This window comes from Trachinotus anak, unplaced genomic scaffold (assembly GCF_046630095.1).
Source record: "Trachinotus anak isolate AG129_WGS33_773 ecotype Australia unplaced genomic scaffold, CSIRO_AGI_Tana_v1 ptg000032l, whole genome shotgun sequence".
Lineage (NCBI taxonomy): Eukaryota > Metazoa > Chordata > Actinopteri > Carangiformes > Carangidae > Trachinotus > Trachinotus anak.
Window position 1 is genome coordinate 15,458,278 of NW_027273883.1, and position 14,252 is coordinate 15,472,529.

A 14,252-nucleotide genomic window follows, 5' to 3' on the forward strand; every position below is an offset into this window, starting at 1 on the left:
CCCTGACAGACAAAGTATTAAAGCAGAAGTATAAAAATTACATGTCTTTGAGTCTGTAAGTCCATAATCAGCTGTGAGGTGTTTGCAGTGATAACAGCAAGTAAAATTTTACTTATGAAACAGACTGAACCATATACTCACCACAGAAAGTGTCACTCCTCCAGTGTCTGACAGGGAGCTGAGCTGCTTGGCAGGCAACAGCATAAGATGCAATGGAATTGCAGAGTGCTGAGTAGTGTCCATCAAAAGAGCAGGAATCTACTACACAGCTGTGGAAGTAAGGTTTGGGATCTAACACCGAGGCACAGTCGGCAAATGGCCCTAGCTCATTCAACAACACTCCACAAAAATCAGTGCCTTCAAAAAGCCTCTGTGCCTCAACACGACAAGGCCTCTGTCCAGAGGAACAGTTGGACCTACACATCTCTGCTCCATGAGTCCTCCAGCTGTGGGCAAGCTCTAGTGTATTTTGTGCAAATTCTTCATTGGACATCATTTGGTCATCATGAGGGTCACTGTTGGCATTCCCACAAAGCCCAGAGACAGAAGAGCCATAACTGCTGGGGAGGATAACCATTAGAGTACCGCTGTTATATGTGACCAGCTGTAATCCCACATCAGTGTGAACGACAAGTGATGAAGGCGTGCGGTAGACATTTACATGGCCCTTCTGGTGAGAGTATGGTAAGGATTTATACAGCCCATCAACCTGATAATGAAAATACATAAAACACATTAGGATTACATTCAGTGGTTCATTTTTAAGTCTGTCATAAGAGCCTGCTTAGTACTCACCAAAACCTTTCCAGGGTCATCCTTTCTTACCACCACTTCCAAACCATACACTGAGAGTGTTAAGGTCAGGCTATGAAAAAGCCTTTTGTAGCAACTTGCATCAGAGATAGTGATACTGAAGGGTGTTAGTTGTGTTAAGTTGGCATTAGTTTGAACTAATGAATATGCACAGCTGTCTCTAAAGTCAAAATGATGTCCATCAAAGGTTGTAAAATGCAGCCCAGTAACAATGGTACAGTTCTGGGGTTTTTCAGGTTGACACAGTCTCTTGTGATGTAGCTGTTTGAAGACCATTCCTCTGGGGCACTGGATTGGATGGCAGTGGAGCTCTCCAGTTGGTGGTCTACAAGTACAGAGTTGACCACAGTTGTCTGGGATCCAGAAAGTTGAGTTCAGGCTGTGGTATTTCCCTCTGGAGTCTGTGCAGCCACACTGATGTGGATGAACACAGCCTTCTGGACTCCTGATGAAGCCAGGGTTACAGAAGCAACCCTGAACACACATCTTATTACACACAGTGTCATTAAATTCACAGGATGGAGGACAGGCTGAGCCACAAGTCTTGTAGTGGCTGTTTGGAGGACAGTGCACATCTGAAACGATTTATTGGCATGTCATTTAAATATTCTAGCAGTATAGTCACAAGAAAATTTTAACAGCATTAAATTGCACTACTCTATAAGACTACTTACCAACTGTCACTTCACTGAAGTAGCTATCCCTGGATTCTTCACAAACTATTAAATAAGACTTTATGGCCTGGTCAAGAGCAACTTTTGATAGTCTGTTAAGCATGTGGTCAACCACACAACTTTCATAGAAGGAATATGGATCAACATGACTATGACAGTGGGCCAATGGACCATCCTGATCTATGAGCACTGCACACCGGCTCCTGTGACTAGAAATGTTTGACACAGGATCTGCTAGTAAGGTCCTTTCATCCAGTTTACAACCAGTGCAACAGTTATGCTCCCCATCAAAGAGCTTGTAAGACTCAGCGAGCTCCACACTTGTCTTAATGGGAGGGGAACCAGGTGTAGTCACAGGATACTCATCTTGAAGATCACCGTTAAAGTTGCCACAAAGCCCATAAACTTTGCCTTTGTAGTGTGGGTCCAGCATAACAAGAAGAGTGGAGTTCCGGTCGAATACTACATGCATACCAAAGTCAGTTTTCAGTACAATTTTGCTTTCCTTGTGAGAGGCCTCAATCTTACCCCGCAACAAACTGACAGGCATGTAAGTCAGCTGACCATTGACCTGAAAATAAAGGGGAGACTCATGAGTGATAATAGTAAAACCTGAGGTGCAGTTTGACTAAGAAACTGATATTTACTTACATATATGCTGTCCTTTTCACTACTTAGCTTGATAATGAACCCATAAGCTTGTACAGTCACCACCTGTGTGGAGGACGCAGCTCTCCAGTCATTCTTCTTGGACACACTGAAGGGTGTCAGACCACATGCGAGCCCTTTGCTTGCTGCGAGCAGGTAGGTACAGGTACCCTCAAAGTCATAGCTGAGCCCATCGAAGGTGTGGTAATGCTGCCCCCATGTCCAACACAGACCCTGATGGCTCTTACAGACAGGTACACCATTGCTCACAGAACATGTCTCTGTTTCATCACATTTTCTCTCACATGGATCTGGGATTTGCTCTGCTTAAACAAAAATACACTCATTTTACTTTTAAGTACATACAAAGAAATACAGGAGCTAGTAAGGAAATTCGTATTCGCCCATTAGTTTCTCACCATCTTTGTGGCAGGTCATGATTCCATCTAAAAGCATACATCTGTGTAGTGGAGGACATGAGTATTGCACACAAACAAGAGGAGGCCCACAGGTGCAGTTAACAGTACAGTTTTGGAGAAGTTTGCTCTCAGAGGCCTGAAAATGGAAACAAAGAAAGAAACCAATTTAAAAAAAAAAAAAAAAAAAAAAATTAGAATCAGTTTACTAAAGAAATCATATTAAATCTTATTCAAATTCATCTTAACACTTTTCTATCAAACTACATACAAAACAGTGTTTAATTCTGACCGTAAACAACCTTCCATCCAGTATGCAGCCACACTGCTCTGCTGGTACACAAGCATGGCCATCATAAACATGTTCACTATCACACTGGCAACCTTCCTCACAGTGTTTGGGGCACTGCACTGCTTGGCGAATCTCAGGGCATAATGAGGAGCAAGCATTGGCACACTGGCTATAGTAGCTGAACTGTGGACACTGATAAGCTGTAAAGTAAAAAGTGTCAGTCTCCAGTACTGTATTTTAATGAATTTCCTTCCCATTTAAAATTTCCATTAAATTAAAACATCATTAAATACCAAGCTGTTAAGACTTACCACAGCCAGTGGCGTTTTTCCAGATGTCAGCCATCCCTCCTGCTTCCTTACATGCTTTGTCATAGGCCCACAGTGCGTCACATAGCGCCCAGCGTTGTCCCTTTGCAATACAAAGGTTTTTCATGCAGAGTGAATAGAATTTCTGTGGGCACACTAAATGTTGACAAGAGGAGAATGGTCCTCTTGGGTGAGTGAGGAGGCCACAGTACAGGTCGGAGGTGTACTCTGGCACAGGTGACTGACAGAGTTGACAGCTGCTGTCACATGTGTCGCTGCAGGATGATTCAATACCAAACAACTTCCATGATGGTCCAAAGATGTCAAGATCAGAGATCAGAGTGCCATTGGGCAGCTGCAGGTCATCTAAAGGATTATGATTGTAGTTTCCACAAAGGCCACAGGTAGTCTGGTGGTAAGTGCTGGGAATCTTGACCTGAATGTGGTTTCGTAGGTCTGACATAAGCTCCACTGACTGTAGAGTCTTGATGATTATCCATCCATTTTTCTGATGTACAGTGACATTGTTCTGGGAGAATGGCAGATTCTCGTAAACTCCATTTACCTGGGTGAAATAATTCACTTTTAAACATAATATGAAATACAGTTTGTGTATGCTGTGAAAAATGGCTTTACAGCGTATGTTAAGAGCTGAACAATAAGTCATGCTGAAGGTTTTGAAATCATTACCTGAATTTTTCCAGGAAAAGCCGTTGATGTCTTAAAATACATTTTATTGACTTGCAGGTATATTGCCCTGCCCTCACTGTGGTTGCCCTGTGCAGCAATCAAAACAGGCTCCACATACAGTTTCTTGAGAGAGCACGTCTGCACCAGAGTGTAGTTACATGAACCGTGAAATTCAAATGCCTGTCCATCAAACGTGGTGTAGTGGGATCCATCAACAGAGCAGTGTGCCACTTTGGGTTTGGTATGGCAACCCTGAACACCCCTAATAAGCTTACACTCCTCATCCTCTCCACAGGATATATTATGACAAGTCATGTGTCCCCCAGCATGACATAAACAGCTTTGTTCACATGTAGACACCTCCTGTCCTGCCCTGAGGTACTCTCCATGGTGAGAGCAGCCACAGTTTTCTGGATAGACACAGAGGCTGCCACTGTGAACTAAGCCTGCTTCACACAGGCAGTTCTCCCAAGTGTTTAGAGGCATCTCTACTGTTTTATTCTGCCAGCCGAGACATAGGTGAGCAGAGGCAGAACTCGTGTTGTAACTGGCACTAGAGGGACAGGACAGGTCTGTAGAGAAACAGAAATCAGTCATCTAGGGCAGAAAGGCAGGAAAACATTGTAACTGTTAGGGTTGACCAGTGATGCATTAGTACCATCTAGTGGTCCAATAGCATCTTAAAGGTTGTGGCCTCAATACCAATATGAGCCGCATCACATTGCATCTAAATTATACTAAAAATTTCAACTCTCAATAAATGCACAAGGGAACAAACTTTACATTAAGTACCTACAGGCATATATCTGATTTACAAGCAAATAATCACTGTGCTCTTTTCCACATGCTACATGATCAATATCAGTATCGACTAAGCATGATGAAATGTTACATGCATGCAAAGGCATCTGCAAGCCCTCCATATTTCATTTGGTGTGCAATTATGCTGAACTCCAAACAGTACAGTTACAATTGTAGAGGATATTAATTTAATTGACTTGCACAAGAGAGCTGGGGCACATTAACACTCACAGCAGAATCCAGGACTCCTCCAGGCATAAACTGTAGCCTTGTGGGAAAGACAGGCAGCAGTATACTCTGCCAGGGAGCGACACAGTGCAAGCTGGAGACCTCCATGAAGACACAGGTCACTGATGCAGTGCTTGTAAAAGCTGGAGGGGTCTACTCTGCCATGACAGCGTCTGAATGGTCCATTAACTTTCAGAATTTTTCCGCAAGCCTCTGGGTCAGAGAATCGGGCCAGATGCTCAGGTGAACATTTTGGACAACTTCCTCCTAGACAGCCCTCCACACACCAAGGATTCTGCCCACTTCTCCAAGCTTTTCCAAAATCCTGAGGACTGAGATGCTCCTGTGTGCCATTTACTGTGAGGTCATCAGCTGGATCAGCGTTGAAGTTACCACACAGTCCACAGGTAGCAATAGCATATCCATTGGAGAGACTAATGCTAACTATGCCCTCTTTACTGAGACTAAATGTAAAGCCCATGTCTGTGTAGATGTAAGTGTGCAGCCCCAAAGAGAAAGCTAGTGCAGTGGGGCTTAAGTGATATGGCATGTTCCTCTTGACACCACCAACCTGTAGGGGGTGCCAAAATTGCATTTGAAAGTCAGCAAAGGGCAACAGATTTTCAAAAGTAATCCTTGTCAAGTTCAGTTTAATTATTAGATAAAGTATCTATGGCCTATTACAGTGTCAAAAATACTTAATGACATGCAAGAAATATACAGCAAGAAGAGGATACTAGCACTCACCTCAACATTCTCAATGTTTTTGCTGTTCAGCTTCACAAGCACACCACTAACATTGATCAGGACATGAAGTGCTGAGTCTAGGTGCCCATCTGTCTGTACGTGAACCTGAATGGCATTAAGTCCTTTTTTCTGTTCACATATGCCGAGTAACTGGTACTGACAGGTGCCATGCAAATCATAGGTGTAATGGTCAAAGGTGTACACATGATGTCCAGCGTAGATGCATGTCTGCTCAGAGAGTGACACACAGCTTCTGACTCCATCTTGAAGACCACAGTACTCATTTGGGCCACATGAATCCAAATGGCACTGGGTCTTGTGCGTGTTGGGGTCACAAACACACCGTTCAGTGCATCCCTCATCAGCCCAGAAGGTCTGGTTGCTGCGGTAGCTGTGGCCGTTGTGAATGCAACGGCAGTGGGACAAGGGGACACAGATGTCACCATCCCAGACAAACTCTGAGTCGCACTGGCAGGCCTCCACACACATCAGGGAGCAGGGGCTTGAAATGAACGGGTCCTTACAGGTGGCAGGACATGTTGTGCCACAGGTCTCATAATGGCTATTCAGTGGGCAGGACATAGCTGACAGGACACAAAAATGAACAATATGGAGGAAAAACTACACACGAGCTTTTATGTTTCCTGACACAGTATACATGTTTTAACAGAAGCAGGTGGGCTGTTCAGTATATTTGTAAAAATAGAAAGCAACAAGACACCTGTAACCAATTGCGTGTTATTTGTGCAACATTTTAAAATTGCAAGTAACTAATTCATTAATTGGCCTCATATTAACACAGATTTGCTTACCGCAAACGGTGCTGCTCCTCCACTCCCCAATCTGGATCTGGGCATTTTGACAGGCAGCAGCATAGGCCTCCAAGACTGGGCAGATGGCCTTCTGAGTGTCATTACTAGAGCACAGGTCAAATATGCTAATTCCTGTTGAGATTTTAGTATAGTTTGCAACTTCCCAGCACGGGTAGAATGGACTTTCTGGTGACCAAATGTACTCATGCAGAGAGATCCATTGACTGACAACATTTTGCTCCTGTAGCTTGTCAGCAGAGCAGTGTGGGCATGCATCTCCACAATCTGCTGTACATGGAGCTTCCTGATCAGGAGCTCTCCAGCTCCAGCCAAAGGTGGTAGCATCAACTGCTTCGCCCTGTGGGGTCCGGAGGTCATCATCTTTGATGCCATTGCCATTCCCACACATACCACGGACTTCTGTTTTATTAGAGAGGAGGACGGTGGCAATGTGAGAGCAGTCATATTTAATTTGGATGCCCAGATTAGTATCCACAACAACAAATATGCCACTCTGATAGATCTTCGCCAGTCTAGACCGTAGAGTCACAGGCAGTAGCTTTCTCTCCCCATTTATCTGTAGAGAGCACAAACATGTTTGTATATTTTACTTAAGCATACATTTTGTGGTTAAATTTTATCCTCTTAACCTTACCAATAAATAACCCTTACATATTTCAATATTTAACAGCCATATTAAAGAAATGATAAATTGTGGCCATCAACCTAATCCACAAGAGTTAAATCACAAACTGAAGTTTGTGTTGGGCATGAGACAGTTTTTCCACATCCAAATTCAAACTTACCCAAGCATAGCCTTTTTCCCCTCTGTAGATAGTAATATTGTCTTGAGCCACTTTGGCATGAATAGCTTTAAGAGAGGATGACCCAATAGGTGTCCTCTCATTCTGTGCTCCAACCCAAATTGTATTATTCTTACTGTCATTCAGTATATGGATCAGAGTGTAGGTACAGTTTCCTTGGAATTCAAACGCCTTTCCATCAAAAGTGTAGAAGTGGGCACCTCCCAGTACCCAACACTGGGTTTGCTGAGGTTGGCTCTGGTTACCACAAGTCTCGCCCTTCTCACAGATTTTATCATTAGCTGAAAAAAAAATAAATAAATAAAATAATAGGGGATAAAAGGAACCAGTAAATGGCAGTTCAGGCAGAAGACACATCAGCACTTATAAAACACCTACTGTAAACAAACAAAAAGTGAAGTTGAAGTAAATAAATCTAAGTGCAAATATTCAGTGGCCAAAAGAAAAAAAACCTTATGAACATGACATGTAAATATTCATTCACAAATATTTTATATGTGACATTTCTTTTTAAACGTCATGGGGCAAGTAAAATTATAAAAAGGTGCATGATTATTTGTGATTGACAAGCAGTATGATCATTCTGAAGCACAGAGGGAAGCAGACAGGAGTACATAAGCATATAAGAGACTATTGAAAAGGGTGAAGGGTTAACCATATTTGTGGAAAATGCCAGGACAGATAAACACCTTTGTGCTGTGCATGAGGTTGCAAAACAGCCCTCACAGAAAAAACAAAGTGACGTAGAATTTGATATGAGACCAGTGAGTGTTGCATGGTACAAATGAATAGGAAAAAAAAAAAAAACAACAGTTAGCCTGTGAGGAAATGTCACCCAACCCAGCAGGACCAGCTGGGCCTACCTTCCCTTACACAGCCCCAGGTATTGTTAAGGGCGCAGCTCTCTCCCTCAGGGCAAGAGGCTGGTTTACAGCACATGGTGGCAGTGGCAGAGCAGCTACACTGCTCAGAGCATCCCTCAGCCCACAATCTCTCCCCAATCTAGAGAGAACAGTGAGTCACTGTTTGTGTGTTATCCAACTGTTCTCTAAACACCAAGCAAAACAACCACCCAGTATGACACAAAGACCTGGGATTTTGTGATTAATCATGTCACATGGTCAGGTGAGGCATATCTATGTTTCGCAAAGACATTAATGAGTCACATTATTAACAGTGCATGGAATAACTAAGGCACGTCACTTGTTTAGCTCAACATGTTTATAACTGAACTTGCTGTGGGGGTCACATGAAAATGTGTCACCACAGCACACCCTCAGGGAACCAACAGATTTTTCAGAAGTCATACAAAGCTTGACTTTTCAGGTCAGATCACATGCCAAATACTTAGTCTCGCTCTATTAAGAAAAAACATTCAATATTTGCCGTGATAAAGGGAAAATGTACATGCCAGTTGGTATAAGCCAAATAATGTGTAGCTACTTACCTCATGGTAGTGGCCATGGTAGAAGCAACCACATTGCTCAGCTTTGACACAGCCATTTCCACTCTGCATGTATCCAGAGTCACACTGACATCCTTCATAACAAGGCCATGGGCAGTGGATATCAGATAAAATACCACAGGACTCAGGGCACGCACTAGCACATATATTGTAGTGTGAATTTTCAGGGCATGAGAGCACTGTGGGAGGGAAAAAGAAAAAGAAGAAAAAAAAAAAGTTACTATATTGTCTAGAGTCCAACTAGCCTTACAACAGTCTTCCAACTTCACTGTATAGAGTTTGTATAATTTATATAGCCTATATTTTTTTAAAGTACAACAGAAGAATGTGTGCAGACCTTTGATTTACTGCAATGGCACACCTTAACACGGTAATGAAACAACACGTACAAATAAGTGTCAAGATTATTAACACTCACTGCACTTCTCACTCCTCCATGGTTTAACTTCAGCTCCTGCCCCCTGACATGCAAAAGTGTATTCTCTCAAATTACTGCAAAAATATTCTTCATTGCCATTAGACATACACAAGTCATTCACACAGTTCTGAAAGAATGGCTGTGGGTCCACAGTGGAGTGGCATCCACTGAACAACCCTGCAGGAGAAAGCAGCGTGCCACAGATGTTGTCAGATGCAAATTCAGCTGCCCTGGTAGAGTTGCACCCTGAACAGAGTTCACATTCTTCAGAGCAGTTCGTTCCAGGAGGTGAAAGGGACCAGGAAGACACAAACATGGAAACATCACTTGCAAGGCTGCCATTCAGGCTCAGTTTGTCGTCTGTACCAACAGCACTGATGTTTCCACACAAGCCACACATTTTTATATGGGAGCCAGGAATCACCACTTGTATGACATTAGGCCCTCCATAACTAACAACTACCCCAGTGTCTACAACTACATGAGTCAGCAGGCCAGAGTGGAATATTGCTACATGATCCAGTTGGATAGGAAGACCCCACAGAACGCCATCAATCTGAAAAATTAAAATGTTAAAGTTACAATCAAAGCACACTAAACAGCATGTTTGTAACTGTGCGACTACTTACCTTTGCTTTTCCCAAATGCTCCATCTCCAGTGAAATGTTAACTCCATGGACCCTGAGGTACAGCTGTCCTTGCTGGATAATAGTGAGGTCAGATTCTTCCTCATTACAAACCTGGGATAGAATATAACGGCAGCTTCCCATATTAATGTCAAAGCTATGTCCATCATATGTCCTTATGTGTCTACCACCCGAGACTGTGCATTTAACAGGTTGTGATGCATGACATGCCCTGTAACCATCTTGGATGGCACATTTTGTTCCATTTGGACATGTGTGGTTGGCGCATTGCACTGTGTTGTGGCCCATACAGACACAGTGCAGCTGACAGTGCTCATCAGGGTAGAAGCTCTCATGGATTTCATGGTAAACACCACTGTAAATGCAGCCACACTCAGAGTCTAGTACACATTCACCACCACTGTTGAAAAACCCAGGTCTGCAGAAACAGCCCTCTTTGCATTTCACTGCTAGAGGACTTGAATTTTCTACACAGTCAGACATTTGACTGGAGCACAGGTGGTATTCACTGTTAGGGGGACAGGAGAGATCTAAGGAGAAGAGAAAAAAAAACAAAAACAAAAAAAAACTCATTTAAAAATATTCATTTTGCACACATTTAACATTAGAAAGAAATTATGGGATTTCACTATGTTACTTACTGCAAAAGTTGGAAGTCCTCCACTCATCCACTACAGCTCCCATTTCTTGACATACAGTAACATAGCTGGTCAGAATTTGACACAGGGCAGTCTGGTTACCATAACAGAGATCATGAACACAGTTATCATAGAAATCTTGTGGATCAACTGTTTTATGGCAGCTCTGAAACGCTCCCTCTGTATCCAGTAACCTTCCACAGAAATCTTTTCCTCGATAAAGAGCCATTTCTTGTAAATTGCAATCTGAGGCATTCATAGGCGCATCCACACATTCCTGTTCAGTGCTGGTTTGCCAATATCTTATGGCCTGATGGATATCGGATTCATCATCAGTCATCAGATCATCTTCTGGATTAGCATTAAAGTTCCCACACAGGCCACAGAGATTACCAGAGAAGATCCTTGGCATTTGGACAGTCAGAATGCCCGGGCTGTTCATCACAACAAGACCAAAATCAGTCTCTATGCACTTTGAGAGTCCAGTCATGTAGAGCTTTACTTTGCCTTTACTCAACACAGATGGAAGACGCAGAAGCAGACCATTTACCTGAAACAAGGCAAGTAATGTTTACACTGCAAATGGGGGAAAAAAAAAAAAAAAAAAAAAAAAAAAAATTGTCAAGAACTATTGTGGCAAAAAACTGAACATACCTCTACCCTGTTACTCCACTCTTTTGACATTTTAATGGAATATCCATACACTGACATTTTAACATGGCGAAAGGAAACATTGGTAGCATCCTTCATCTGGTTCTGCACCTCCACGCTAAAGTCTTCCATGTCTCCCCAGGTGGGACAGTGAGAAGTGAGTAAGTAACTACAGTTGCCATTAACATCAAAGTTTCGCCCATCAAAGGTGGTATAGTGAGGATCTCCTTTGGCTATGCACACCCCAGGCCTGTCCATGTGACAGCCCAAGACTCCATTCAGAACCTTGCACACTTCCCCATTCTGGCAACGAGACTGAGCACACATAATCTTCTTGGAGTTAGGCTGACAGACACATTTCACCTGGCACTGCTCATCAGCCCAGAAGTTCTCCTTGGGGAGATAGTAGGAACCTTGGTGAAGACAACCACACTTGCTATGTGGTACACACTTGCCACCACTCAGTAGATATCCCCAGTTGCATTGGCATGATTCCACACATGGCACGGTGCAGTTACGATGGGCCACTAGGTTACCACAGGTAGCAGGGCAGGCAGAACCACATATCTCATAGTGGCTGTTCATAGGACATGCCATAGCTGTGGAAAAAAAAAAAAAAAAATTTTTTGGGCAAACCATGTTTTTGAATCATACCCAAAAAAAAAAAAAAAATTAAATTTTTGAAGACTCACGGCACTTGGCAATGGCTCTCCAGTTATGGACTCTGGCCCCAAGCCTCTGACAGATGTTGGCATAGGCTGTCAAGACCTTGCACATAGAAGAACCAGCTCCACTGACATGAAGGCTGTTTACACAACTAATAACAAATGGCTCAGGATCAATATATGAATGACAATCTGTAAAAGGTCCTCCACTTCTCTGTAGTAGAGTGCAATCAATCCTGAACAAGTTGTCTTTAGAGCCAGGAAAAGATTTGGTTTGGCTTTGGCTTTGAGTGTACAATGGACATGAGACACCACCACCGCAATCCTCAGTGTAGGAGCCTGCATCACTGCTTACCACTGGTGGGAGATTAAAATCCACAGTCTGGGCCTTATCAGTGCCATTAGAGGCAATGATGCCATTTAAAGAGCTGTGATTAGCATTTCCACACAAGCCACACAGGACTCCATAGAGCTCTGGACCAACTTCAACCTGAAGATGGTGCTTCCAGTCATACTGCAGCACCAGGCCAAGGTTAGTGTCCATGACAACACTGGAGCCACTTGGGTAAAATTTAATGGTCCCATTTCCAAGGGTCAGAGGCAGGTTCCTCTTCTGTCCATCAATCTATTGAGTGTAAATACAAGAATAATGTACATGAAGAAAAAAAAAAAAAAAAAAAAAAAAAAGTACACTTAATTTAAATACATTTCTTGCACTCACCCTAACATGATTTTTGTCTTCTTTAACTATGGAGATATTGAAGCCTTGGATGTTCATCTGCACCGTGTGTATGGTGGAAACACTGTTCAAATATGCTCTGGCTATATTAATCTGCAGTGGAACAGAAGCATTCAAGCCTGTACAGGTAGTCTGAACTAAAGTGTAGTTAGTGCTCCCCTGTAGGACACAGTTTCTTCCGTTAAACATGCGGTAATAAGAATCACCCCATACAGAGCATATTTGAGCTTTCAAAGAACAGATTGGTTTTCCATCTTTGATATAGCACTTCCATTTGCGACCACAGTGTAAATCTTCACAAGTAGATGCAGCTGAAATAAGGAAAAAAAAAAAAAAAAAAAAAAAAAAAAAAAAAAAAAAGGTCATATCTAAGTGTTGCAGATTAACACAGGCACCAAATGTTCAATAATTAACCAAAGCCTTAAAAAAAAAAAAAAAAAAAAAACACACCACAATACATACTTTTGTCACACTCTGACAGATGTAATCCGTTCATGGCACTCAGATAGTGTCCAACATCTGTGTCTGTTTGAGGCAGACTGAGCTCTGCATTACCCAGCCGCTGAGGCAAGTTGCCGCTTTGGAAGAATTTGACACCAGACTTTAAATCTCCTGTGTGAGCACTGTTACCTTGCTGCTCACTCATAACACCTGAAGCAAATATAGGTACAATCTGGCAGACAACTTCTACGGAAAGCAGTACAGTTAGTGCTGAAAAACTCTGTCCATTGTCATGTCTGAAGTTAACAAGCTGAAGAGGACTGTCACTAGTAATGCGGATTTTATCTGATGTCACAACTGGGATGACCGTCATAGCCCCACCAACAAGAGAGATGTTGTTTTTCCTGGTGCTGGTGGTGATGTCCAGATCAGAGTTAATAGTAGACATTGCTAACAGAGAACCAGAACTCATTCCTGTGTTTTCCAAGGGAAGGATAATGTAATCAAAACTCCAGTGTGAAACTGGAGTAAGATCAGCAAATCCATAATAACAATCCTCATCTGTGTGTTTGGAGCAGGTGAAACCAACCACAACACCTACAGCTTCTTGGGAATTTAACTCTGAGCCAGAAAGGCTGGCGTTGCTCTGGAGGTACACACTCTGCAGCACCCCTATATGCAACTTAAGCACACTACCGCTGGGGTACATACTGTCATTAAAGAGCACTTCCCCTGTGAGTAAGATATCAACTGAGGTCTCACTGTCCGAGTTGGTGATCACCATCTGATTGACAGCAGTCTGATTAGGGAAATGAGGAGTAATGGGATAGTATTTGGTCCCCCAGGTGGACACATCATGAAGGAGGCTGTGGTCACAACCAGTGTGGGTGCAGAATGAGGCAAGGACTGTAACAGGCTTCAAAGACATCACACTGAGGAGGTGTGAAGAGCGAGCACTGGCCATTTCCACAGACAATGGCAGGTGAATTGTCTTTGACTGGTGAGCAGACAGGAAGATGCGTTGCATGAAGCTGGTTTCCAGAACCTTCACAGTGACTGAGGTCCAAACATCAGTGGCTATAATAGTTACTTGGCGACTAACATTTGCTGTCGGGTCATTATGAGGGGGAAACATCATCAGGAACGTCCTTCCAGGACTGGCCCCAGACAGGCCTGCAGAGGAGAATATAAAATAGAGTTAAATGTTTTATTCAATATAAAACATTTTAATATGCTTCCACATCACATCTACTGTTCTGACAGTAGTTGATGATTTTATAATGATAAACACACTTGCACCAAGTGATTATGTTTATTCACTGGACACTGAACAAG

General features: G+C 42.8%; 1 protein-coding gene across 1 annotated transcript in view; it reads right to left on the bottom strand.

Moving 5' to 3' along the window:
* LOC139612928 (IgGFc-binding protein) overlaps nucleotides 1–14,252 on the bottom strand; it is a 34,283-nt gene that overhangs the window by 19,027 nt on the left and 1,004 nt on the right. The window contains exons 2-22 of the mRNA XM_071469087.1: nucleotides 12,939–14,090; nucleotides 12,459–12,787; nucleotides 11,765–12,362; nucleotides 11,076–11,671; nucleotides 10,425–10,971; nucleotides 9,766–10,313; nucleotides 9,137–9,692; nucleotides 8,701–8,897; nucleotides 8,117–8,255; nucleotides 7,236–7,534; nucleotides 6,430–7,006; nucleotides 5,618–6,201; nucleotides 4,874–5,441; nucleotides 3,842–4,413; nucleotides 3,155–3,716; nucleotides 2,844–3,043; nucleotides 2,555–2,690; nucleotides 2,139–2,461; nucleotides 1,488–2,058; nucleotides 796–1,388; nucleotides 142–709 (exon numbers count right to left, since the gene is read on the bottom strand). Coding sequence (XP_071325188.1) covers nucleotides 142–709; nucleotides 796–1,388; nucleotides 1,488–2,058; nucleotides 2,139–2,461; nucleotides 2,555–2,690; nucleotides 2,844–3,043; nucleotides 3,155–3,716; nucleotides 3,842–4,413; nucleotides 4,874–5,441; nucleotides 5,618–6,201; nucleotides 6,430–7,006; nucleotides 7,236–7,534; nucleotides 8,117–8,255; nucleotides 8,701–8,897; nucleotides 9,137–9,692; nucleotides 9,766–10,313; nucleotides 10,425–10,971; nucleotides 11,076–11,671; nucleotides 11,765–12,362; nucleotides 12,459–12,787; nucleotides 12,939–14,090 — 10,215 coding nt within the window. The remainder of the gene's footprint in view (nucleotides 1–141; nucleotides 710–795; nucleotides 1,389–1,487; nucleotides 2,059–2,138; nucleotides 2,462–2,554; nucleotides 2,691–2,843; nucleotides 3,044–3,154; nucleotides 3,717–3,841; nucleotides 4,414–4,873; nucleotides 5,442–5,617; nucleotides 6,202–6,429; nucleotides 7,007–7,235; nucleotides 7,535–8,116; nucleotides 8,256–8,700; nucleotides 8,898–9,136; nucleotides 9,693–9,765; nucleotides 10,314–10,424; nucleotides 10,972–11,075; nucleotides 11,672–11,764; nucleotides 12,363–12,458; nucleotides 12,788–12,938; nucleotides 14,091–14,252) is intronic.